Source organism: Rattus norvegicus, chromosome 5 (genome assembly GCF_021556685.1).
Source record: "Rattus norvegicus strain SHRSP/BbbUtx chromosome 5, alternate assembly SHRSP_T2T, whole genome shotgun sequence".
Lineage (NCBI taxonomy): Eukaryota > Metazoa > Chordata > Mammalia > Rodentia > Muridae > Rattus > Rattus norvegicus.
The window spans coordinates 160,075,851-160,103,809 of NC_141538.1; the positions used below are offsets into that span (position 1 = coordinate 160,075,851).

General features: G+C 48.1%; 1 protein-coding gene across 1 annotated transcript; it reads right to left on the reverse strand.

The window, feature by feature from the left end:
* Positions 1-133: 133 nt before the first annotated feature.
* Positions 134-27,812, reverse strand: Dnajc16 (DnaJ heat shock protein family (Hsp40) member C16). Its single transcript, NM_001014194.1, is given in 15 exon segments — positions 134-727; positions 1,496-1,666; positions 3,014-3,112; positions 3,200-3,280; positions 4,172-4,248; positions 4,404-4,586; positions 6,105-6,288; positions 7,131-7,261; positions 9,977-10,135; positions 10,837-10,941; positions 12,718-12,902; positions 19,085-19,415; positions 21,043-21,109; positions 25,877-26,061; positions 27,777-27,812. Coding segments are annotated over 14 exon segments (2,316 nt in total). The 5' UTR covers positions 26,044-26,061; positions 27,777-27,812; the 3' UTR covers positions 134-351.
* Between the last annotated feature and the right edge of the window lie 147 nt (positions 27,813-27,959).

Here is a 27,959-nt window from a genome sequence, read left to right on the forward strand (position 1 = left end):
GGGGAGAGGTGAGTGACCCACCCCATATGGCAGCTCATGAAGATCCTGAGGTTCATCCAGGCACGGCTCAGGGTCAAGCCCTGGGTATCTCCAATGTAGGACGGGGGTGCAAGCACGTTACAGGGACAGCAAAGAGGGGCTGGGCAGTCTATTTAAGTAGTGCGGCATTCATCAGGGGCAAGAAAACCCAAAGGGGAAGATTTTCATCTGGGGGTCAAACCTGTGGTGCGCTTTACTCCTAGGTGACAAAGGAAAGGTCTTCTAGCCACTGCTCTAGAAGAGGAATCTAAAATCGAGACTCTCTGGAAAACCCTGTCCCTGGGGTACGCTACAATCCGAAGAGCCCTCGGCTCAGTCCAGCTCAGGCCACGATGGGATGTAGAACCTCTGCAAGGAGCCTTCCAGCAGGCGCTCCATCCACAGCGACAGCTTGCTCAGCTTGCCTTTGAGGGGCTTGGGCCCAAGGCCACAGGGTGGCTTCCCTCGGGAGGAGTCAAGGTCACAGGAGCCCACGGTCTCCTCATCCACGGTCTTTAGGGGCTTGAAAAGGCAGAAATACTTCTTGTGGCCATTCAGGGCCAGCACGTAGCCAGTGTAGTCTCGTTCCATAAAGTGCTTGTCATACTGGTTTGGGATGGGAGCTGCATCCTGAGCAAACTCTAGCAAATACTCCAGCCACTCCCGGTGTTTGTCTAGGGTTAGGAAGGAGAAGTGCAGGCTGCTGCTCCTGTGGGAAGAGCAGAGGAGGGAGGGCTCAGGAGTTCCGAGTAGGCCACTGGGAACAGCATCAGCACCCTAGGCAGGGCTGAACAGCCAGGAGAGGCTTGGCTGGCTGCAGCCTGAGCTTAGGAAGGAATTTATGTGGAGCTGAGGCATGGGGTACACGGACATGAAAGTCAAGGGAGAGTGGAAGAAAGTCTGTAATTCTAGCACTTGGAAGGTAGAGGCAGGAGGATTGTTCCAACTTTGAGAGCATCCAGGTCTATTATAGAAATTACAAGTCAGGTATGCTGGTGCCTGCCTTTAATCATAGCACTCACGAGGCAGAGGATCTCTGTAAGTTTGAGGCCAGCATGATCTGTATCATGAGTTCCAGACAGCCAGGGCTATGCAGAGAACCCATCTCAAAAAACCCAAACAAACAAAGTCAAGAGAAAACCACAACGATGGCAGATATGTGGCTCTGGAAGAATACAGAGACTGCTCATCTGCTGGGAAGTGTGCAGCAGTCTTCTAGTCTCTTATTCCAAGTGGAGAATCTCCTCTCTTCTTTATTCGGATACACACACACCCTCCTTTCTCTCTCCCTGTCCCCTTCTTTTTTTTTTTCCCCGGAGCTGGGGACCGAACCCAGGGCCTTGCGCTCGCTAGGCAAGCGCTCTACCGCTGAGCTAAATCCCCAACCCCTCCCTGCCACCTTCTTGAGCTCAAGACACATACACATACACACACATACACATACATGCATGCATGCACGCACAGACACCCTGCTTACCCGGTGAATGTGTAGACTTCCAAAGCAAACTTCTGCAGCAGGCTTGTCTTGGTGGAATTGGACAGGATGAGGACCACATTCATGTGACCCGGCCTCAGGCGTACCAAATTACTGGTGTACGTCACATCTGTGAGTTCAGTCACCTCCACAAAGCCTTTTTTAGGAATTTTGCTGTGGAGAAATATGGAGAACTTTAGACATGATCAGATGAGGAAGAGGAAACCACTGGAAGTCAGGTGTGGGCAACGCATGCCTGTAACCCTAGCATCTGGGAGGTAGACACAGGAAGATGAGAAGCTTAAGGCAAGCCTCAACTATGTGGTGAGTCTGAGGATAGCCTGGGCTATGGGAATAAATAAACATGCAAACTCCCCCTTAGGCCTCCAAATCAAACACAAAACCAGTGAAACAGAATGCCTGCTGGCTTGATCGGGTCTGCTTCTTGGCACTAGGACCCACAGGCCACAAGGTGGCTCTGGCCCACAGGAACCCTTCTCACACAGCTTTCTGTCCAGTGCAAAGGTGGCTGCAGAGGAGAGCCATGGAGCTCACACATGCTTAGGTGTGCGTCTGTTTTTAATTCAGACAGGTCCCTTGCAGCTGTGGGTCATGGGACAGGCCAGCCCAGCTTCTGGGTCAGATACCACCTCCCTTTTGTTTCTTTCTCTTCCTGCTTTCCTGACTGAAGCTGGGACTGCAAATCCCCTGGCACTCGGCTTATCAGTCCTGTATGTATGTATGCAGAGGGTCTCAGTGACCCCCAGTCAGCAGTGGCTTTCCCTATTCTAGATGCCTGGGAAGGGGCTAGAGACAGCTCAGCAGTTAGGAGTGTGTACTGAAAGTCCCAACAGTCTGGACTCCAGCTGTAGGGGATCTGATATTTCTGGACTCTGAGGGTACAAAGCTACACACAGACACACTCCAACATAACTAAAAAATATCAATTACGAAGAACTCAGATGCCTGGGAATGCTTTGGATGTCTGGATTTCCCTCCCATTTGATAACACGTGTGAACATGCAAGTGAGACACGGGGTGGGGTCAAAACATGACATGTCTGTTCATACACCTCAGCCTGAGGTGACTTCACTAAACTTTGGGTACACGTGCACTTGCTGTGACTGAGACCCACCAATGAGGCACACGGCTGTTTTCTTTTTGTCTAGGACAAGGTCTCAACATGTAGTTCCGGCTGGTCTGGAACTCACCATCTAAAACTTGCAGGGATCTGCCTGCCTCTGCCTCCCAAGTTCTGGGATTAAAGGTGTGTGCCGCCATGACTCCCTGGTTCAGAAGGCTACCTGTGGCCTTATGTTGCCATCCATAAAGTTTTACACTTGAGGTTATTTTAGAGTTGGGGATCAGGATGCTGCTCAGTGAGAGCTTCTGTCTAGCACATGTGAGGCCCTGTGTTTGATCCCTCCCTCAAACTAACAGCCAGTACAGCCAGGCAAGGAGGCCTTTCATTCAGCCTACGATGCTCTACGAAGCTGAGGGCAGGGTGTGTGTAGGAAGAACCTGCTGCTCTCTTTGGTGAAGCTCGGCTCAGTCTTCCCAGCCTTCTCAGGGACTTCCTCTTTATCCGGAGGGTGAGACTCCCGCTCCTCATTTGAGTCACTAAAGCACAGAAACACAAGTTACTCTTCTTTTCTTTTCTAAACAAAGAGGGCAGAAGTGACGTGGCAGGTTGGTCACCAGGCTCACCTGAAAGCCTGGACGATGACAGTGCCGAACAGGATGAAGAGGGCTGAAAAGATGAGGGACAGCAAGGGCATCATCTCCCGCCTGGAAGCAAAGGCAGTGTTAGCCACAGCTGCTGGGATTCGGCTGTCTGAGTGGGAAAAAGTCCCAACCAAACTCCTTTCACACCAAGAAACACGATCCCAAGACTGGCTGTTTCTAGGGTGAAGGAGGGGGTCCTCAGAGCCCTAGTCACAGAGACTGTATTCTGGAAAGTGACTTTAGGCTGTGTCTAGTACATTCTGCAGAAGAGGATGAAGGATTTATGTTGGACACACAGAACAACTTACTGACACTAAGGTACTGGTGACTATCGAGTCTGTGGAATGATCTCAATTTAACTGACTCTTGTGTGGCCAGAATGATCAGATGTGGCCCAGATGGACAGGGAGTGTCACAATCAGCTTCAGCTGTCAAGTGGGCACGAACTAGTCACCTGGAAAGAGGGAACTTAGCAGGAGAGCTGTCTCCGTCAGACTGGCTTGCGGACACGTCCGTGGGGGAGTTTTCTCGATTACTAGTTGATACAGCAGGGCCTACCCACTGTGGGCAGGCAGTAAGCAGCATTCCTCTGCGGTCTGCTTCAGCTCCTGCCTTGGCTTGTAAGCCAAAATAAACCCTTTTCCTAAGTTTTGGTCATGGACAGATATATCTATCCGTGCATGCACACACTGCACTCTACACATGAGGCCCTGCGCTGAGCGGCAGGCAGAGTGAGGAAGGGACTAATACCAGATCTGCTGAGAGGGAAGCCAGCTGGGATGACTCATCCCTCCCAGCAGGAAGTACCAGTCAGCAAGAAAGAGGAAGTCAGTCATTGGGCCTGTGTGAACTCTCCTACTTCCAGCAGCAAGTGCACACTGAAATCCAAGCACGGTTCTTTCTAGAGCTGGAGGCTGGCTTTGCCAAGTAAAAAAAAAACCCGTGACATCCTACCAGTTACTGTGCAGCAGGCTCTCCCAGAAGTCCGAGAGGTAGTCAGACACAGAGTAGAGCCACCGGAGGAGAAACACCTGGGGGAGGAAATGGGCAGTAGACAGGACTGAGCCCAGAAGGAACCCACACTTCCCAACAGACAAGTCCTGTCAATCCTGCTCTGTCCCTGCCCCGCCCTTCACGTTGCCCCACCCCTCCTGGTGACCCATTCTTTCTGGTCCCTGATGCTCACAGGGGCCAGTTCGTCAGTCAGGTCAGGGAGCACCGCTTCTGAGGACAGAAATGCTGGATCTTTCCGCAGCTGGTCAAGATAACCCAAAAGGACGAACTTATCGCTCTCACTGCCAGTCCAGGGGTCTTCCAGGGTTTTAAACACCACCCTCCCTGCTGTGTTCCGCCTTTCCAAGATGGACACCTGGGCAAAAAGGAAAAACCATTAAGGGTCTCAAAAGCAGCAGGATATAAACTCCCTCCCCAACCCCCGATTCCTGGGAGGTTGAGGCTGGGGTAAGAGGATCAGGAGTTTGAGCCCAGCCTAGACTTACATATTTTTCAGGGCAGATGGCAAAAGGGCCTCATGAGGGCAACACCTAAGCTAATACCTTACATTGTCTATGGTATCTGTAGGAGGCCTTGAGGTCTGAGTCATGAGTATTCAAACTCACTGTGAGTTGTGAGGATGACCCTGAACTTGTCTCTGGCTTACCAGCATCCCTCGTTTACTGTGCTAGAGAGGGAACCCGGGCTAGTGCATGTCAGCTACACATTCTACCAACTGAATCCCACCCTCATCAGGAGTTACTGTCAAGATGAGTTCTCATTTTGTGACCTAGGTTGGCCTTAAATTCCTGGGCTCAAGAGATCAACCTTGGCCTTCCCAGATGATAATCTAATTTTTGGTTCTTCAAAACATTTACTCATGGAATGGGAGAAGAGGTCTTTCTTGCTCGGGGAAGAGTACACCATTTGGTTGTTCAAAGCCAAACAGTCAGTCTTGAAAATATACTGTACAGGTAGTTTTGTATGAACTGAACAGGAATATGCATGCGTGCTAAGATATATGTATGTGTACACACACACACACACACACACACACACACACACACACACATGCATGCAATAATAATCAATAAAAAAGGCCATGAATTTTACAGTGAGTGCTCTTAATCACTGAGTAGCCCAGGCTGGCCTGAAACTTCATCTTCTTGCCTCTACCTCCCAAGTGCTAGGATTACAGGCATATGCCACTACGACTGGCAAAAGTAACTGCTTTTATGGTGACATCCCAAAGCTTCTGTCAAAATTCTAAACTTTTTTTCTTCCCACAGATTTTGTGTAGCAACTTCTGACTTAGTGTCCAGTTAAGGAGCCTTTGCTTTGCAGAGATCTTTTCTATGATAACTGAATGAGACCGTGGGTCTTTTCCTCCTTTCTGTGTGCTGAGCATGCAACCCAGGGCCTCAGGCTTTTCAGGCAAGCATTCTGCCACCAAACTACAATATTGACCCCAAAAGAACCACCTTAGGCTTCTGGGGGGGGGTGGGCAGTGACAGCAGAGGCAGAGAATGTGAGGAAGGAAAGTTTCTGAGCACATCACCAGTGGCCTGAGATTTGGAGAATGGGCCTCTTGGCTTCTGTACCACTATGCTATACCTAGGAAAAGCTGTTGGAAAAGGCTGACACATCTCAACTTCCCTCAGGGGAAGTGGCCAAGAGGGCTCAGCTGGGATGGCATTGGAGTGGAGGAAGAAGTCCTTCCAGGCAGGTCTGGAGCCCACATGGGGGATGTAAAGTCGCTAGGTGAAGGATGGAGGGAAGTCTGAATAATGTTCCAACCAGGTCTCAGAGGTTTCCAGATGTCTGGACTCTATACGCAGTACTCCCAAGACAGGAGGAGTGGGAATAGGAACGAGGATTGGGGCCCATGGCTCACCCCTGACTTCCCCTGGAATGCTTCAATGTCCGGTAGCAAGGTGCTGGCAAACTCCTGCTGCCGGCTGCTGTAGACGTGCACAAAGCGCACCGTGTCTTGAGTATTTGCCAGTGCAAATGACAGGAAGGCGTCAAAGGGTTTGCTTAGTTTGTTAGCCTCAGCTGTCAGCAGAACCACGCAGTATCTGCACACAAATAAGAGAGGAGTCTCTTATGAGCAACCCTGAGGCAGTATCTGTACACAAATGAGAGAGGAGTCCTTATGAGCAACCCCGAGGCAGGACCAGGGCTGGCAATGGCTGCTAAGTTAGAGCTACACTCTGTATGATCTCCTCTCTCAGGGAGGAGTGGCTGATCTACCTTAGGGCACAGGTGACTGAACCTTGTTCTGAAGGGGCTGCCTCCACAAGGTTCTAAAGGAAGTCTAGCATTTATCCATTCATTTCCTCAGACCTCTACTGAGCTCTCAGACAACATCTCATCCTGTTTCAGTAGAGAAGACAGACACACAGACACATAAATGGGTATTGACAAGTGTTGTGAGGACAGGAGGGACAGAGAGAGGCTGGAGTGCTGGTCAGGAAAACACCACCTGATGTTTGAGCAGATATTTGGATAAAGTGTTGTAGGGGAAGAAAAGAGGGCGGAGTCCTAGGTTTGGAGAGACCAATGGCAAACATGCACTGGAGAACTGAGTCCTGAGCAAGGGGACGCATGGGAGTACAGAGCCATGGGATACCAGTGGCCTGCTCAAGAGCAGCAGTGGTAAATAGTGAGATTCAGATTGATCCTAAACTGCACGTGTGTCTTGGTGTGTGGGGATCAATCCTCTTTCTATCACATGGATCTCAGTGAGCAAACCCATGTTGCTGGCCTCCCCGTATCTACTAGATATGGGGGCTTATGTCTATGATTTCAGCATGTGGTCTGAGGGTACCCTGGACTAAGACACCCCACCCCATCACAGAGGTTTAACTGCCCCTGAGAAAGACACCTCTCAGTGAGAGGCAGAGCCTCGAGTCCTTACTTTCTCTGTCGGTGAGACCGCTTCACGGGGCAGAGTTCATGGAACAACTTCTGGCTGGTGAGCCGGGACGCCAGCAGGTACTTGTTTTGGGTGATGAAGTCCTCGATGACCTGCTTCTTCAGCCCCCGAGCCTGGAGAAACACCAACAAGTACTCTGTTTTCACACTGCACATGGGCTTACTCACACTTATGAAGACCATGGCTGACCCTGGCTAAAGCAACATCACTAGGCAAGTATTGTGTGGAAATGTTGGTTAGCATCTCAGGTGAAGGTCATGATGCAGGCAGGTCGTGCTCAGGAGACAATCACGAGGTTTCTCCTGCAGGACTCTGCATACCAGTTCACACTAACAGTTTACATCGATCGTTTTTGATTTTACACAAATGTATTTCTACTTTGGGATCTGTAGCAAACTAAACCACTCAAAATAAATTCCAGGGCTGGGGAGATGGTTCAGTGGTAGTACGCTGGTCTAACATGCACGAAGCTCTGGGTTCAATTACTGTACCTCAAAAAGACAAAAAACAAACAAAACGCCCAAACAATGGCAGCTTTTGTGTGTTTGAGACAGGGTCTTACTATTTAGCCTGGCTGTCCCGGAACTCCTCTGTAGACCATGATGACCTCAAATCCACAAGTTCACACCTGTCCCTGCCACCAGAGTGCTGTACCACCATGTCCAACCACTGTCCTTTAGATACAGGTGTTGTGTAGCCCAGGCTGGAGAACCCAGATTGTTAAGTAGCAGAGGATGGCCCTGGATTTCTGATCTTCCTACCTTCCTGGTGCTGGGATTTCAGGCATTGTCACCACATCAAGTTTATGTGTCTTCATAGTGAATTCAGGACTTGACACACTCTAAGAGCACAACCGCTCTGACATCCCAGCCCCTCCCAAACCTGTCTGTAAGACCGAAGAGGCGGACCACAAAAGTGAACACTGAATGCTTTGTTACGATTTCAACTAGTTCAAAGGACAGACATGATGAAGGAGACACAAAACTGTCATTAGTCATTCACTGTGTACTTAGCAAGTCCTAAGGACAGGGCAGATAAATACCCGGCTGCTGAAGTGTCTGCAAAGCTGCTGGAGGATACCAGGTCAGTACTGGAGAGCACCCGTGTCCCTTACATCAGCAGAGAGCGCAGCAGAAGACGCTGTCTCACAGAGGGGAGCTGACAGATACCCTGCCTGGGCTAGGGAGATGGCTCAGTGGATAAGGGTGTTTGCTGACAAGTCTGTCAGTCTCCCCTTGATTCTCTAAGCCCACAGGAGGAAGCACTGACTTCCCCAGTGACCTCTACACAAACGTGAATGTGCGGATATCTCAAGATGTCACAGCGAACTATGTTAGTTCAGAACGTCTGTGTCCTGAGTGCGGAGATCACAGGCCTGCAATGACTGGCTTCTCCAGTGCTGTACCTCCAGCCTGGGGCTCTGGGCCTGCCAGGCCAGCACCTAACAAATCAGCCCCCAGATGCCTCCTAAAGCCTCCTGAGCTGGCTCTGAATTCTTAATATTCTCAGCCTTTAAAGTGCTGAGATTATAAACACTGCCATTGAGGCCAGCCTCCACCTGCCTTTCCCAAGCTGCCCTCTGCCCAGCTAGGGTCACCTCTAGCATTTGCTGTAGGCAGTTCTAATTCAGCATGCCTAAGACCAGTTTGTTCTCTTCTTTTCCCATCAGTCATTTCCCTGTCTGGTTCTGTCCTACAAAATGACCTTCCCCATTCCCAGTCTCAGACACCCTATTCTTTATGCTCAACAGGCGACCTAGTACACTGGGTAGACTGTCTTTCTGTCCTTCCTCCCCTGACTGAACCACTGTAGTGTACAGTGGATGTCCTGAAAATACCATATTCACTACACAGCAGTTGGACAACGAAATGTTTATACACTATATTCTAATTTATAAAAAATCACATGTATGTGTGTGTAGGTATGCGTAGGGGAGTGTACAGGAGCACAGGATCCAGAAAAGACTGTCAGACCCCCTAGAACTGGAGTTAGAGGTGGCTGTGAGCTGCCCAACATCGGTGCAGGGAACTGAACTCTGGAATTTGGGGCCTCTGGAAGAGCAGTACATGTATTTTAACTGCTGAGCCATCTCTCCAGTCCCCCCAAAAAGCACTTAACAAAACTTATTGTAGCCACTTAAGAGTCAAGGACTACTGGGCATAGTGGCGCACACCTTTAGTCCCAGCACTCAGGAGGCAGAGGCAGGTGGATCTCTGGGAGTTTCTGGTCAGCCATGTTTATATAGTGAGTGAGACCTTGTCTAAAAAACAAACCCAAAAGTCAACAAATAACTCTTCTCTCAAACCCAGATTCTCCTGCCGTGGCCTTCAGAGTACTGAATTCCACCTGTGTGCCATCTGAGACGATTTCAGTTTTTTAAGCAAAACATTATTGTGTCAGATTAAAAAAAAATCAACAAAATTTAGTGCATCAGTAAGAAAAAATGCCAAGTGAATTTCTCCCTTTATTCAGCTGTTTTGATCAACTCTCTAACACTCTGTCTGTCTGTCTCATGAGTGTGCATGTGTGTGCCTGAGCACACTCAGGACAAGGATGACCCTCTGCAGTTGATTTCTCCTTTTTCCATGTGGGTCCAAGAAGTGAACTTAGGGGTCAGGGGTCAGGTTAGGCAGCAGCACTTCACCCACTAAGCCATCTTGGTCCTTCCTTTTCTTTCCTTCTTCATCATTTGAGACAAAGTCTGACTCCAGCTTAGGCTAACCACAAACTCACGTGTAGCTGAGCATGACCTTGAACTCCTGAGCCTTCCAGTGCGTTGTTTATAGTTCAGCTCTGCTTTCTGTGAAGGCTTGAGGTGACTCACATACCTGGATCGCATCGGCAGGCTTGTTGATGTGCTCTTTGAAGATCAGCATGGTGGGGGCATAGATGTTGACGTTGTACTGCCTGGTCATCTCCTCCACACCTCTCAAGCCCACATACACATATCCAAATGACACATAATCTTTGTATGCAAAGGCCGTCAACTGTGAGGGCAGAGGGAGGAAGGAGGTGAAGCAGACAGCTTGGCACAGCTTACAGACCAAGTGGGACCCATTAGCATCGATGGCTGGGATGAGCTGTCAGCTTATGGAGCCCCATGAGTCTTCTTCACCCTCAAACATCTACTCCAGGAATTCTTGTCGTATTCTGTGCATAGAAACTGAGCAAGGGTGAACACAACTAATTTTGTCAAGAGATAAAACAAAATAAACATTATCCAGAAATTTTGCCTGGGTGTGTGTGTGTGTGTGTGTGTGTGTGTGTGTGTGTGTGTCCATGTCTATCCCAGCACAGGCAGAATAGACTTTTCTGAAACATTTGCAAACCAAAATGGTTCACCCCTTTTCAGATTTTGTAATATAGCACATCCCTAACAAAGTATTCTTGGGACCAGGACCAAATTTAAACATAAAATTTGTATGTTTCCCATACACCCTATACTCACAGTGAGAAGGTAAGAGCGCACATTTTAGTGTTCCTATGTCTCGACTGTGACCTGTCACATGAGGCTGGGGTGGAATTTCCTGAGGTGTGAGGCACTGACGGTCAAGAGTTTTCTGAGTTGGGATTTTTAAGTTAAAGATGCTCAAAAATGTAATTATACAAAAGACAAGCAAGCCATGGGTTCTGACGAAGGGCTGCTGCCCCACCAGGGAAACGGGAAGCTACTCCACAGATGCATTACCTTGTACAGCAGTGGCGCTGCTGGTGTCTGGCCGAACAGGAGGGCATGTGGCTTATTCTCCTGCTGCCAGCCAGAGAGGAACCGCACATAATTTTTATTTGTGACCTTAAATTGGAAATAGAAGGTTAGTTGCAATATTTAATTTTAAAAAACAATTTTATTCATTTTTATCTATTATTTTTACTATTTATTATTATTATGAATGTTTTGCCTGCATGTATGTATGCACGTGCACTACACGTATGTCAGGTGCTCACAAAGGTCAGAAGAGGGTATCAAACTCCCTAGAACCGGAGCTCTGATGGTTGTGAGCCACCATGTGGGTGCTGGGAACGGAAGCCAGGCCTTCTGGAAGAGTAGCCAGTGTTCCCAACTGCCAAGGCATCTCTTTAGCCACAATGTTTAATTCTTGACAATTGTATTATACTTCTGTCAGGAGGAAAGTTAAGTACCTATAAAGAGGTTGTTTTTAAAAAACAAAAAATGCAGCAACTAATCTTTTTGCCTTTTTTTGAGAAAGGGTCCATTTAGTCCTGGCTGGACTGGAACTTGCTAAGCAGACCAGCCTGGCCTTGAACTCACTGAGATCTGCCAGCCTTGGCCACTAGTCTGTCTTAATTTGACAAAGCCATTAGAAGAATGGTGACACACATGTCATATGTTTATAACTCTTACAGATGAAAGAATTACTGACTACACTATAAAGTCACTTCTCAGTTGGTTGGTTCTTGTTTGCTTTTTGGTAGGAGTCCTAGAGATCTAGTACAGGGCATCTCCGAGCACAGGCCCTGCCAGCAGCCGCCAGAGCACAGTGCCATAGAAGGCACACAGCACTCACTCTGTAAACAAGGCCTGCCTAAGTTGGGCTGGAGAGATGCTCAGTGGTTAGGGCATGTACTGCTCTGACCCAAGAGGACCGAGTGTGTGTGTACATACAGGTACATGAGCTCTGCATGCATGCATGGGGCAGAGGACAGCTTTCAGGAGCTGGTTCTCCTTCCACCCTGTGGGTGCTGGAATCACATTCGGGGGGGTCAAGCTTGCTGATGAGCATCTTTACCTTCTGAGCCAGCTCTCTTGCCCTCACTAAGCTTTTACTTTTTGTTTTGTTTCTAAGACAAATTCTCTCCACACAGCAATCTGACCTGGAACTTTTAACAAGGTCCTGGCTAACCTCAAATGCACCGAGATCCACTTTCTTCTCCCTCCTGAGTGCTGGGATGCAAGGTGTACACCATCATAACCACTAAGCTTTTAAAGTTCTAGAAATAATATCTGTTTAATGAATTTAGTGGGTTTGGTAGATATGATTATACTTACCCAATACATACCTAAAAAGTGTAAAATCCAAAGGTAATTAATTTTTCTCAATGTAATCTGATTTTCATATTTTCTTTTTTTAAGTATTTATTTAATTTATATAAGTACACTGTAGCTCTCTTCAGACACACCAGAAGAGGGCATTGGATCCCATCACAGATGGTTGTGAGCCACCATGTGGTAGCTGGGAATTGAACTCAGGACCTCTAGAAGAGCAGTCAGTGCTCTTAACCACTGAGCTATCTCTCCAGCCTGATTTTCATATTCTCACAGGACAAATTTGTACATATGACCAAATGCAAGAGCCATAAATTCTATCATGTGATCTAACTTTGTTGTTGTTTAGTAAACCGGACTGTGGCTTCGGATCAGGTTTTTCTGATGTCTAGAACCTGTGAGCTGTTTGTAATGGCAGTGAGCTCTTTCCAGCTCTGTATACTGCTTCAGCCGCTAGTCTCCTCAGGCTTCTTGCCTTACGTGGTAAGGAAATGGAAGTGTCTTGGCTGCTCAGAGCAAAGTCTGGGAGGCTTCAGCTGGCAGCCCTGTCTTGGGGACACTCACCTTCTCCACCAAGTTCCCTGGAAGAAGGCTCTCCACGAACTGCCGTAGGTTCTCATGAACTACCGCATTGTGGAAGAAAGAGATCTTCCCATTGATGATCCCTAGGATGGAGGGGGTGCTGTGTGCTCCCAGGTGATGGGCCAGGCGTCTTTCGTACCCAGCATGGACAACACCAATCCCCACACCTGCAAAGCATGGAAGAACCGCATGAAGCGTCCTGAGACTCGGCAGGAAGGAGTGCTGACAAATCCGTTGGGATGGAAAAACGGACCAACTGGGTGGGAATAAGTATTTTAATAGCTTGTTTAGCTTTCTTGCATTGTTAGAATTCTAGATCGGCCAGTTTTTCTATAGAACAACCTGGTAATATTTACAAAAAACTGTAAACCTGACCATCTCTTATGCCTGTTATTACTAATTTTGAGAGACGCTCATGAGGAAATTTTTTAAAAGAAAAAAAAGAAAGCGGGCCGGAGAGAGCTTGCTGTCAAGCCTGAGGTCCATCCCTGGGGCTCTCAAGATAGAAAAGAGAGAACTGACTCTGACAGGTTATCCTCTGACCCTTGTACACACACACACACACACACACACACACACACACACACACACACACACACACACACACAGAGTAAATGCAAAAAAGAAGAAACAATCTGCCCACCATGTTCTTACCCATAAACAAACATATATAAATAAGAGGCCAATGACTTCGTGACAGTATCCCACCCCACACCACAGCCTCTGACTTATCAACATGAGAGAGTCACATTTCACCTCTGGAGACACATCTCCCTTATAGGAGATGGCTCAGTGGGTGAATGCGCTTGCTGTACAGGATGGATCGCTGCATTTGAGCCCTGGATCTCCTGGAAACGTTGAGGAAGAGAATCAACTCTTCAGAGTTGTCTGCAGACCCGCACATGCTTGCTGTTGTATGTGTACCCCCTCCAAAAACCCTACACACAATAAAATGAAATACAGTCTTTGGGGGCTGGAGAGATGGCTAGGAGTTAAGAGCACTGGTTCCTCTGGGAGCAAGGCTCACTTGTCAGCATCATGTGGTGACTCTCGGTATCTCTAACTCCATTTCCAAGGATCATCAGCCATGCTCTCTGGCCTTCTCAGGCACCAGGCATTTATGTAGTGCAGAGTTGAGCCTGCTGGATTAGGCATGATGGCACACACCTTTATGCCAGCACTAGGAGGCAGAGAGAGAGGTAGAGATCAGTGAGTTTGAGGCCATCCTGGTCTACATATCCAGTTCCAGGCCAGTCAAGGCTACACAGGAAACTCTGTGTCTTAGTCACTGTCCTACGGCTGTGAAGCGCCACCATGACCACAGCAACTCTTCTAACAGTGCTTGGTTTCAGAGGCTGTCATTGTAATGACGGCAGGCTCATGGCAGCAGCAGACAGAAGCAGTGCTGGAGAAGTGGCTGAGTTTTACATCTGAGTCTGGAGGCAGCAGGAAGGGAGAGAGAGCCACTGGGCCTGGCTTAGGTTTTTGAAACCTCCACCTCCAGTGACAGACTTCCTCCAACAAAAGCACACCTATCTCACAAGGCCACACCTCCTATCCTTCTCAAGTGACTAAGCAATCAAACACACACACACACACACACACACACACACACACACACACACACCACACACACACCACACACACACCACACACACACACCACCACACACGCACACACACATACCACACACACACACACCACCACACTCACACACACACCACACACACACACCACACACACACACACACCACCACACACACACACACCACCACACACGCACACACCACACACACACACACACACCACACACACACCACACACACACCACACACACACCACACACACACACACACCACACACACACCACACACACACCCCACACACACCCCCACACACACCCCCCCCACACCACCACACACACACACACCCCACACACACCCCACACACATACCACACACACACACACACACCACACACACACCACACACACACCACACACACACCACACACACACACACACCACACACACACCACACACACACCCCACACACACACACACCACACACACACCACACACACACCCCACACACACCCCCACACACACCCCCCCCACACCACCACACACACACACACCCCACACACACCCCACACACACACCACACACACACACCACACACACACCACACACATCACACACACACACACACACACACACACACACACACACACACACACACACATGCCTATGGGCGGCATTCTTACTCAAACTACTCAAACCACCACAACCTGTCTCAAACGCATAAAACCCAGACATGCATTCAGGCAAAATATCCATTCACATAAAATATAATAATTTTTTTTTTTTTTTTGGAGCTGGGGACTGAACCCAGGGCCTTGTGCTTCCTAGGCAAGCGCTCTACCACTGAGCTAAATCCCCAGCCCAAAATATAATAATTTAAAAGAACTCTAAAACTACAACATTTTTCTTTTCTTTTACTTTCTCCTCCTCTTCTTCCTTCTCTTCTACTTTCTTTTTGTTGAGACAGGGCCTCACTCTACAAACTTGGCTGGCCTGAAATTTTATAAGGTAGACCAGGCTGGCCTCAAACTGACAGAGATCCACCTGCCTTTGCCTCTGAGTGCTGGGACTAAGTGTGTGCCATCAGCATGGCTACAAATTCTTTACAGAGTACAGGAAGGGGCTTGGAGATGGCGTAGTTAATGGGAAAAGCTTGCTCCACAAGCCTAAAGCCTTCAGATCTGAGTGTGCATCTGTAACTCAGCGTTTTCATGGGAGATGGGAGGCAGAGATCACCCAGAAACCCGTGGGTCAGCTATCTTTGTGTACACAGCATGGCAGAACCAAGAGAGACCTTGCCTTAAAACTAGGTGAGAAAGAGAACTGACTCCCCAAATCTGTTCTCTGACCTTCACACACAGCTTTGGCATTCCACGTACACATGATAACACACAAACACACCTACAAAATGAATAAAGAGAACTTCATCAAGTGAACACACTCCAGTTAGCACCGTTGCAGAGCCCACATGCGGTAGCAGAGCTCTGTGGGTAGCTTGGTGTCATCTGCCCACTCCTCGCCTGTGTGCACGAGGACACATGCAGTAAAGTGGGGCTCCTGGCATTTCCTTTTCACCTGATACTTGCTTCATTTAATTCCGGTCCTCTCTCGTTCTTTCATTTAACTGGTATGTCTGCCCTAAGTGCAAGATTAACAGCCAATATAGAGAACTTTTTGGTGTCTGGGAGGCTTGAAAGTGTCAAGCTCCTGACACTGAACTCCTAGCCTCCTCCCACAGAAGCTCCAATGCTGCCTTTGTCGCTCCAAATATGGCAGCTCCATTCCTCCCATTACACAGTGCAAACGACACAGCCATCCCTCTCTCGTCCCTCACACCCACACCCAATCTGCCAGCAAGCTTCCTGCATCTCCTCAGAAGATGCCAGCACAGCCTTTACCACTCTCAGAGTGCTCCTCCTCCTCTTCCTTCTCTGCTCACCTCACTATGTAGCCAAGGATAACCCTGAGCACCCTGATCCTCTTGCCTCTGGCTCCCCAGGTGCCTGGATCACACACAGGTGTGCACCTCGGCACACAACTTCTTCATTCTTCTTGGCTGGCTACTACAGCGGCCTCCTAAGTGGTCTTTCCTGGTACAGTCTCTTCTTCACATAGAGCAGACTGTTCCTTCTAAATGGATCACAGTACTGACCAAACTGTGCAAAGAAGTACTCACCCCACTTGGGATGAGACCAGTCTGCACACTGCCTTCCCTGACTCCCACTTACTTTGTTTTTCCACAGCTTATTGCTTGCACACAGGTCCCAGTGGATGGCATCCAAGGTCCTGAGCACACTGAGCACATGCTACCGCTCAGCTCTCCCCCACGGCTGTTTCTCATGCTCTAGCACAGCGTGCACACACCTCTTCCTGTTCATTATTTATAGGCCTCCCCCTTCTACGATGAAGGCTCCAAGGAAGAGAGTGGTCCTGGTGTATTGTCAGCATCAGACAGAGGCAGGCACTTAGTAGGTGCTCAATCAAAGTGGCTATTAGCCAATTCTTATTCTTTCTTTCCCTTTCTTTTGTTTTTGTTTTTTCAAGACAGGGCTTCTCTGTGTAACAGCCCTGGCTACTCCAGAACTCTCTCTGTAGACCAGGCTGGCCTTGAACTCATGGAGATCTGCCTGCCTGTTTCCTGAGTGCTGGAATTAAAGGCATGGACCACCACCCAGCTAACCAATTCTTTCTTATACAATGAAGCTGTGCAGAAGACAGAAAGAAGGCAACTGCGTTCCTAGTGTCACATTTGAAACTTTACCACTCTGTGCGTGTCCATGTGCGTGTGTACACATGGAGGGCAGAGGTCAGCCCTAGGCCACTCCTCAGGTGCCATGCGCCTTAGTTTTGGAGTCAGGGTTCCTCTCTTGGCTTAGAACCTGCTGATTAGGCTAGGCTGGATGGCCAGCTGGCCTCAGGATCCAGCTGCCTCTGCACTGAACCACAGCATAGCATATGTCATGGCACCCAGATGTGTGTGCAGTGTGTAGTGTAACTAACACAGTGTGTGCTAACCAACACTTGTACACAGGATGCTAGAGGTCGACACTGGGCGTCTTTCTCTAAAGCTTTCCATGTGTTGTCATTGTAGTTGTTGATGGTGTGTGCGCACACATGCATCTTCATGAGCATCCCACAGAATAAATATGGAGATAAAAGGACAGCTTTGCCAGGAGTGGTGGCACACACCTTTCACCCTACTACCTGGGAGGCAGAAGCACGAAGATTTCTGTGAGTTTGAGGCCAGACTGATCTAGATAGCAAGTTTCAGGACAGCCAGGGCTACACAAACAGATCCTGTCTCATTAATACAAACAACCACAAAAACAGAGATTGGAGACAATCGAGGTCTGAATTTGAATTCCCCTCCCTTCCAACCACCAGTCTGTGGTCTCTCAGACCAAACCCTCCAATGTTGCTCTCATCCCCCTGGTCCCAGGGAGTCCTTCGTGACCCTCCTTTATCCCTGAGTCCTACATGTTCCTTTTGACAGGAGCGATGGGTTGCTTTTGCTATGGTAACAGAGCACCACACACCAAGCCAACTTCTCATCTTAAAGTTCCGGAGACAAGGAATCCAATTTATCCTACAGGGCTGAGCTATGGAGTCAGCAGCTGGCTTCCTTTGTAAGCTGCAGGGAAAGCCCGTGTGAACCCTTTTCAGCTCCTGGTGACTACTGCATCTCAGACCTTGTGGTCCTTCCCCTATGTTCACATCTTTATGACTTCTGCTGCAACCTGACGATCAGAGTTCCATGCCCAGAAACCACAGGTAGAAGGAGAGACAAAGTCAACCTCTGACCCCCATGTGGGCTGGGTGTGTTCTCACATGCATTTACTTGTGCGACATCTCCGCTCTCATCCAGCTTTATACACTGAGAGCAAACAACTTCCCACTGCCTTTGCTCCACTGGATGACAGTACTTCCGGCTTCGTCCAAGGGCCACTGTATCCAGGCTCATACATCCAGGGACGTATTTGGCCAAGGCCGAGTACCCTCCTGCTTCTGCACAGCGCACCAAAAACCTATTTGGAACAAATGGCCCACTAATTTCCAGAAGTCTACTCTTTTCAGAGAATTTAGAAAAGAAGAGAAGAGAGGAGAAGAGAGCAGAGCCGAGCCGAGCCGAGCCGAGCCAGTTATACTGGTATATGCCTTTGAGAAAGTAGAGTATGGAAAGATGGCTCCGCAGGTAAAAGCACTCCTTGCTCTTGCAGAGGATCTAGGTTCAAATCCCAGGACCCACATGGTGGCTCACAACCTTGTGTGACTCCAGTTCCAGAGGATCCTATACCCTCTTCTGACCTTCTCAGGCACTAGTCATGCATGCAGGTACAGACATGCATGTAGGCAGAACATTCATACGCATTTAAAAAGGAAAGAAAAGTAGTTTAATACACCTCTTCTCTCCATAAACACCTTTGAAAATCAATCACTATGGACTTGGGAAAAGAAAACACACTGGTTGCTCCCTCTCCCCAACGCCCATCACATTTAAGAATGACGGGCTGGAGCGGTGCCTCTGAGGTTCAAAGAGCACTTGCTGCTCTTGCAGAAGACCTGGGCTCAGTTCCCAGAACCCACAGAGCAGCTTAGAACCACCTCTAGCTCCAGCTCCTGGGGATCTAGTGCTCTCTTCTGTCCCCATGGGCACCGCTTGTATGCAGTGTATGTACATACGTGTATTTCAGTATATACGAGTGGGTGAACACTCACACATAGAACACGTACATTTTAAAGAGAAGTGCTCTAATGGAAACGACTTACCCAGTCCTTCCAGTTCCTGGACCACTTCCTTCCAGATAGGCTCGATGTGGATACAGCTAAAGCACCAATCCGACGTGATCTTAATGAGGTAGGGTTTTTTGAAGCTGTCGGGAACCACTTCATTCACGTAGTGTGAAAAGTGCAACAAGTACTTCTCATCAATTGAGTCCCGCCGCTCGGAATTGAAAGGGAAGTGAAAAAAGGATTCATCAAAATAGAAGTTCTCGTGGAAATGGCGGAAGCGGTACTCGCGCTGCTGCTGGTAGCCTTGGTTCTCACCCGCATCACCGTAGTGGTCATAGTTTGTCCTCTTCTCCTCATTGGACAGAATCTGAAAGAGGAAGAGGAAGAGAAAGAGTCCAAAGGGCAAGGAGGTGGCTTGCCAAAGGGCTCTTTCCTTGCTCTCTGTTTTCAGGACTGAGGACTGAGGCCAGGCCCTGTGTGCACTTGGCGAACCCTTTACCCGAGCCACACCCCAGCCCCGAATGGCTTTCCAGTAAGCAGCCTGAAAGATGGCAGTGTGTTTCTCAGAAGTGAATAGTGGGATGGTGGGTTCAACTCCAGCAAGGCTGGACGCATGGGGAGGAAGTGAAGGAGAGACCGATTCCCATCTGACCACTCCTAGAACCCACATGGCAGGAGAGAGCCGACTCATGCAAGTTCTCCTCTGACCAACATGTGTGTCATGGCACATGTAAGCCCAGAAAATACACACATGCACAGTGAGTAAGTTCCTCTCAAACTCCCTAACAGAGACGTTAAAACTCCCTGAGTTCATTTGGTGAGATCTTCTCCCTCAGGTAGACATTAAAGCTGTCAACCATCCCACTAAACACCAGAGAAGACCTGACCATTACCATTACCAGGATCCACCATAGAACATCACCCTGGCCACACCACTGGAGTTAGACTCATTTGGACCAAGGTACGGTAACCATGAACATCAGAGAGTAAACAAAGCGTGTCCAGGGCCTTAAGCAGGAGCTGACCTCAGCTTTCGCTTTTATGTTCGTTCCATGTGTGGAGAACCCAGGTATGGAGGTCTGAGGACACCTTGTAGAGTCAGTTCTCTCCTTCCACCATATGGGTCTGGGGTTGAACACAGGCCTTAGGGCTGGCTAGCAGGTGCTGTTACCCACTGAGCCATGTTACCACCAACTTTGCTTGACTCAAGTCTAGCTTTGAAGACTAAAATTCAATAATCTTTTTAGGGTGATGAGTCACCATCTGCTGAAACACATTACCCTAACAAATCAGGCAGCCAGGGACCTACTGCCTATGTGTATTCTAGGCTGTGCTACTTAAGCCGACATGTTGGAGACTTACCAGAAGTCTTGTGTTTCAGTTATTTGTAACCTTGTGTAACCAGGCAAACTGCTGTGAGATTCTTTAACCTGAGTGTCTATAATCAGAACAGACATCTGTCTGGGTAAGTGCAAAGTTCTTATTAAAGCTTTCAAAATGGGTTGGGTTTTCTAGGAGCTACAATGTTAAGGGGTTTGCTTCGACATGTTGGAGGGGCAGAGATCTCTTCTCTAACATTATGAGAAATTTGGGGCTGCCTGTGGAGAACGTGCCCTGCTGAGGTGACGTCACAGAGCTCCTCAGCTCTGGCCTGTTTCCCCTTTGCTTTGTGTGTGCATTCATATTTCTGTTTTCATGTGTGTGAGCTCACGTGCTGTGGAGGCCCGAGGCCAATGTTAGGGGTTTTGCTTAGTCACCCTCCACCCTATTCTTTGAGGCAGAGTCTCTCAACTTAACTGGGAGCTCTCGGATAAGGCTGTTTTGCCCAGTTTGACCCGGGAGCCTTTCTCAGCCTTGTGAGCACTGACGTTGTAGGTGGCATTTGTGTGGGTTCTGCAGATCCTGCCTGCATGGCTGAGGTGCTGAGCCATCTCCCAGTCCCTCCACCCATTTTCTAGGAGCTAATGGAGGCACCGAAGTGGCCGTCACGGTACCTCATAAGCCTTGCTGATCTGAATGAACTTGTCCTCTGCTCCAGGGTCTTTGTTTTTGTCAGGATGCCTGAAACACAGATGGCAGCCAGTGAGAAGATTTTTTTTTATGCACAGCTATTTTATAACCTCATCCACACAACTCTCAACGTCAGGAACGAAGAGAAGGTTGTTTGCTTAGGACTGTTTCCAAAAATAAATGGTAGAAACAATCAGTTGCTTCACTCAACCATAAAAAAAAAATTGAACTTTAACACAGGCCGTTTCCTCTCAAGATGCTCCAGCTGAGCCCATTTCCAAAGCATCAGAGATCACCACAGCTCACTGCTGAGAAGAGGAGACACATGTGCACCCTCATCCTTGTCCTAAGCATGACTCAACCTGGCTCAAGGCTAAATCAGTTATTCATGCTGTCCCCGGGCAGCAGTGCTCCCTCCCTGGGTCAGGTTCATGCTGCAGGTGCTTGGCTTTGTTTTCCTGAATGCAGGCCCTGGGTGTAGGCGAAGCTGCACCGTGAGGGGATGACGGCCACATTCCCATGCCTGCTGCTCACTCTCACATCAGAACCCCCGTTTTTGCCCCTGCCCTGCTGACCCACTCTGCCTCTGACTGGCTACTTTTCCCTTCGTGTGGGTAATGATTTCAAGGCTGTGCATAAGCCGTGAGGAAGCCGAGAGTCTCTCAACTAGTTGGCACCTGCTATTTCCACGTGAGGCATTCACTCTCCATCTTTTCATGTTTATAGTCTTGTTATCTTTGGGGCATAAAGTTTGTTTTTTGAGACTGGGTCTCAGGTACCCAGGGCAGGCTTTAAACTCCAGAGCTTTGCCTCTTTCTTCCCCGAAGTGTGAACTACAGGTCACACTCCTCCCACTGGCAGCTCTGGAGATCTCCTGAGAGCAGGGATGAGCCTCGTGTGCTTTACTGCTGCTCCCCAAGACTGAAATCAGATTTCCACAAAGACTTCACTGGTCATGGTATGAAGAGATTGTCACTATTTGACACAGAAGCTCAGTAGATGGCTTAAGCTGGCTTCAAACTTTTCATCCTTCTGCCTCAGCATTGTGAGAGCTGGAACCACAGGCTTGTTCTACCAGGCCCAGCCACATTTATTCTTTTTTTTTTTCGGAGCTGGGGACCGAACCCAGGGCCTTGTGCTTGCTAGGCAAGCGCTCTACCACTGAGCTAAATCCCCAGCCATTAAGTTTTTTTTTTTTAACCACATTTATTCTTTGCTGTTCTTTTGCCCCTCTATGTAGCCCTGGATATCCTGAAACTTTCTTTGTGGATGAAGCTGGCCTCAAACTCACGGAGATCCACCTGCTTCTGCCCCCAGAGTACTGGGACTAAAGGTGTGCACCACCGAGCCTCACTCCACTTACACTGTGTAATCACTTATGCTAACCGTATGACGTTTCTCCTAGCAAACATGCTGGGAAGAAAAACAATTCACAGGGAAACAGGAAAGACTGACAACACACCAAATGCACTGAAGTAAAAAGCTACAAGTCACTAAACTCATTGGAGCATCAATGTATGAGTGGACTTTATCCCCTACTCTACTCTCTGAAACAAGGAACTTCAAGTGACTTGCACTTAGATACCACCCTGCCCTTAACCACTGAATCCTTGCCACAAATGTCAATAAGGTTAAAAAGCAAATGTCAGGTAGACACATCGAACACAACAGGACTTAAGGGAACAGGATGGCGGCCCAAAGTGTGCTTCTACTGACTACAATATAAGCTTTTACTCTTTAAACTCAGGTTAAGGGATGGGTGGATAAAGTGTGCACACCTGCAGATGATGACTTAGCCTGAGGAGCTGACAGGCAGGAAGGGAGGAGGGGCTTCACAGGAGACGGAGGCAAAGGCTCGATGGCAGCTGGGTAGAACAGGTTAGCTGAGAACTCAGGCGTGCTTTCCTGAAGGTGGGAGACCTCTCCAAGTTGCAAATACTCGGAGAAGGGAGGTTCAGCCCTAGGTGAGTACCATCCAATGCTGGGTTCAGGGAAGGAGATAGATTCATGAGCTGCCTCACAGTGGGCAAACTTCCATTTCAAATTACTGTGTATGGCTCAACTGACTTTCAGTGTAACCTCTAAAGGAATAAAAGTGAAGATGCAAAGTAGTAATTTCTTTCAGGTAAAGTGAGCAGGACTGATGTGCTTTGAGCAAACCACGTTACGCCAGTCTGCTTCTCCTAGGGGGCCCTGGTACTCTGCTAACACAGATGGCAAACCCATGATAATATGTAATTCATGAGCGGGAAATAGAGTTTTCCTGATAGAAAAATATAGTCACATCACATGGTTTCACCAGGCATGTTTTTGGTGAGATCTAAGAAACACTCAGAAAAGCACTTGACAAAATATGGTCCAAGTGCTAACTAACCATGTCTCCCCGCTATGCCTCATTCTGGAAGTCAAGTGGGGCTATATCACTTCAATGTTACTATGAAACCACCCAGAGGGGACACAGACTAAAGCAAGAGAGAAAAAACACTGCCTGGGCCCAAACAGTAGAAACCAGGAAAACAGTACAAACTTGCAGGTAAATACGAATTCAATGCACAAAGCCAACACTGTACATTTGTGCCGATATGAATCACTCCTAGAGACTCCAGCAGGAAGACAAGGGCGTTTAGCCAACAGCTGAACATCTCTTAAAACTTGACACACAAAGGTCACAACTGTACGCTGCAGGAGGGAGGCCCCCAACCTTAAGCTACCATTCTAGATACCTTGGTCCAAAGAAGGCTGTTATTTATGAACTAACCACAGACTGTCATCTTGCCTTAAGTACAGAGAGGCAGGGACCTGAGATATTACTGAAAGCCAATTTGGCAGAGACTTGCTGGAAAGAGGCCATGCATTATTCGATATGGCATTTTCAGCATCTAATTCTCGATTCCTCATAATAGGAATATTGCCCCAAATATTATTCATTGACATTCTTTACACTTTTTACCTTTACCACAATTAGTTTAAAATCAAGCTAAATCTGCTCATCGAGAAAAAATACTGTCAGCCGGAGAGCGTGCAAGGTTAGAGTCTTCGCAAAGGCAGCTCCGTGGCTGCCCAACTTGACACTAGTCTTCCTGAAGCACTAACCAGTTCAATTTTACTCATGTGCACAGGGGCAAGTGATCGCAAAGTCGTGTACCAACAGGACAAACTGTGGGCATGAGGGGCAACAGGGTTGCCAACTCTGCGACTGGACAACCCATTTGTAAATCAGGTTGAAGCATCTCTCTCAAGGGTTAGTCAAATGGGCACAACGAGACACACAGAACCTGGAGGTGAACATGCAGTAGGTATTCAACAATGGTCCTCCCGCTACTCTCTCTGCAGCTACTTAACGCCTGTCCTTCCTTGGCTGACGTTGTCTCGGGAGAAGTTTGCCCAAAGTAAGTTTAACACTTACTGCTTCCCTGGTAATTATAATCCTGATGACGCCAGGTGAAACTGTGATTGCTCTCATGAGCATACCTAGTGCCTGAGAGGCAGGGGGGATCTCTCCGTGAGTTCAGGGCCAGTCTGGGCTACATAGTGAGTTCTAGGCCGGGCAGGGCTACACACTAAGACTTTCGTCTCAAAAAGTTCTGGTAATTCTCTCAAGGTGTTTTTACAAAGTTATACACTTGCTTCTTGAATCTCTTAAAACTGGAGCCAAAAGTCCATATTCTAAATGTTTTAAAAGCTTAGAGTTTTAGAGAATAGAACTGTATGTTCCCTTTAACATTTATGCACATAAAGAATTGCTTTCTAGGGGTTGGAGAGATGGCTCAGTGGTTAAGAGCACTTGCTGCTCTTCTAGAGGACCAAGGTTTTGTTCCAGTGCCCACATGAGGCAACTCCCACTCCCCGTAACTCCACCTCCCACACGTTCAGCAGTCTCTTTTGAGATATACATATAATTAAAAATAAAATATTACCAAAAAAACCAAAAACCCCAAACAAAGAAGGGTAGTGGCAGAAGCACACACCTTTCATCTCAGCATTCGGGAGGTAGAAATGGGTGAATCTCTGAGTTTAAGGCCAGTATAGTTTACAAAGTGAGTTCCAGGACAGCCAGAGCTACAGGGAAGCCCCCCGACCCCCAAACTCTCATACACACACTCTCTTCCCACACAAAGGAAAAATAATGTTTAAAAACCAGAATTCCTCTACACAACAGGAGGTTAATTCCTGCAAACCACCTCACTTCCTTATTTGCTCTAGCCAGCAGTTCTCAACCTTCTTGTGACCCTTCAATACAGTTAATCACGGTGTGACACCCCTAACCATCAGTTACTTTTGTTGCTACTTTGTAACAGTACTTTTGCTACTGTTACGAATCCTAAATGTTTTCTGACCATCTTAGGTGACCCCTCGGAGAGGGTTGTTCAACCCCCAAAGGGGTCGGGAATCGCAGGTTGAGAACTGCTGTTCTAGTGGGCCTGGAACTTGCCAGGAAGCCCTGGCTGACTTCAACCAAGGGTGGGTGAGCCTCCTGCCTCTGCCTCTGAAGTGCTGGGATCATAAGTGTAAGGTATCCTGTGCATTTCAATTATTTTTTTTTAAATTCATTTTACTTCTTACTTTAACATTAAATGTCCTAACATTATCTACGAGGATGCTCTAAGCTGTAGTATTCCTGAAGAATTGTGTATTAAAGTAAACACAGACTTTAGACTGCTAAAAAAGATGGAGCATGGGCCATTAGCTGGCCCTCAATACTCTAAACAGGTCTACAAATACACCCAGCACAGAAACAGACAAGTCATCCTCATTGAGGCTTCAGCCACCTGCTGACTGCTTAGCAGACATTGAACTCCTGTTCATGGTTTCACCTACCATTCCCGAGCGAGCTTCTTATATGCCTTTTTAATGTCAGCCTGACTGGCTGTGCGGCTGACCCCTAGGACTCTGTACGGGTCAAAATCCAATGCAGACAGGCTTTGCAGGATCAGAACGAGGACTATCAAGAATTGCCAGGAAATGCTCAACCTTTTCAATTCCATCTCTCTTCCTTCCCAGAGCTGAAATGATTAAAAGGTAGTTTTAAGTTCAAGAGACAGGAACCCGAATGCTTGTGCTTTCTTAGGGAGGGGATCAAGATGTTCAGATGAGAACTAAACAAGAAATTTTCTTAAAAAGGGGAGTGTGTCAATCTAGTTGTTGTCCCTATCTTAAAAAAAAAACATAACTTTTGAATATCACACATAAGAACTATTATAAGTTAAAAAAAAGACAACTCATATTAGAAAAGCCCTTTTAAAATTATTAAAAATGGGGGCTGGGGATTTAGCTCAGTGGTAGAGCGCTTACCTAGGAAGCGCAAGGCCCTGGGTTCGGTCCCCAGCTCCGAAAAAAAGAACCAAAAAAAAAAAATTATTAAAAATGAATGCTCTGAAATACATGGTGACTACAAGAACAGATTTAGGATATCCAGGAGACCACATCTCACCTGCACAACCTCACCTATCATAATAATAAACAATTGGCTTCAGAGTAGCTCAGGATGTGTCAAATTAATTCACGAATTCATCATGATTTCTCATGTACTAAATTACATTCTGGGATCACTGTGGCATTTCTGGGCACTAAATGGACATCAAAGTAAAACTTTACAAATAATTGTGCAGTAATATTCAGAAGCCTGCTGCTATCATCATCATCATCATCATCATCATCATCATCATCATCACATTCATTCAGACGAAATGGGAAGCTGTTTTTTAAGCCAGTTAGCAATTTGGTTATTGACCATGGAAACTTCAGATATGAAAAAATGGTTATGAAAGAATTTAGTTTTCCATCTAAAGAGAACAGGAAAGACTTAATGAATAGGCAGGGCTTTAAAATGTCTTAACTACAACTCAGTTGAGGGGTTGAACTCAGTGTGGGTTTTGGAATAATCCTGGCTGGTTGGTACGGAGATAGTGTAGACCTGGACACACACACACTCACACAGAGGGCTATGGTCTTTTATACCATACATTATTTTCATGGGTTACATTTATCTTGACCTCACAGTGTTCAGTTCAGTGGCTGACAACTCACTCGGGACGGGGGGGGGGGTGTATTTGACAAGTTCCAGGCATAAATCCTGCTTGGGAGTCTTCACAGACAATTGACCACTGTTTAGGACTGCATACATGCTAAGTACAATCCACAAGCAAGCCAGTTTCTCTTTCAAGACAACCTGTTCTGAGGTATTGAGATCCAGAATGAGGATCAGATTGGGGGTGGAGGGGAGGTTGTCCACCATTCTAGGACCTAAACCTGTGTTCTTGCTGGCAGGGTGTGACTGAGCACCAGCACCTAGCAGGATCTTCATGGTCGGGGGTGGGGTAAAGTGGGTAAGGGGTTTAATATGCAAAAGCCACAAGCAGGGTGGGTGAATTGTCAGCCCTTCAGTGGGTGAGATGGGGACATTATTTTGGCTGACGTTCTCCAGCTCCAGGGGGCTGGCCACAGGGCAGGGGACGCGCTGGCCAACAGGTAGCCCTCGGTGTCCCCAAACGCAGGTGGCTGAGGCTCCCCAGACGCTCCGCAGGACCAAGTCCCGACTCCGGCGCCCGCCCGGGTCGCGACCTTCCGGGAGGCGGCCCCCTCCCCCGCCGCCCCGGTTCCTGTCGGCTCCCGGGTCCCCCCGGGCCCAGCAAGGGCTGAGGTCGCGGAGGATCTCACGGAAGATCCCCCAGCCTGCAGGGCCCCGCCGCGTTCGCGCGTCACGCCGGGAAGGAGTTACCGGGAAAGGGCACCGGCCCAACCGGCCGCAGAGTCCGTGCTCCAGTGAATCCGCCGGGGCCGGCGCTTCCAGTCCACACCAGAGCACCTGGGGAGGGGAAAGAGGCGGGGCCCAGGCCCCGGGCCGTCACGTGTCACTTAAAGACCCAGTGTCTGGAAGGCGTGCAAGGACTGGGTTTAGGCT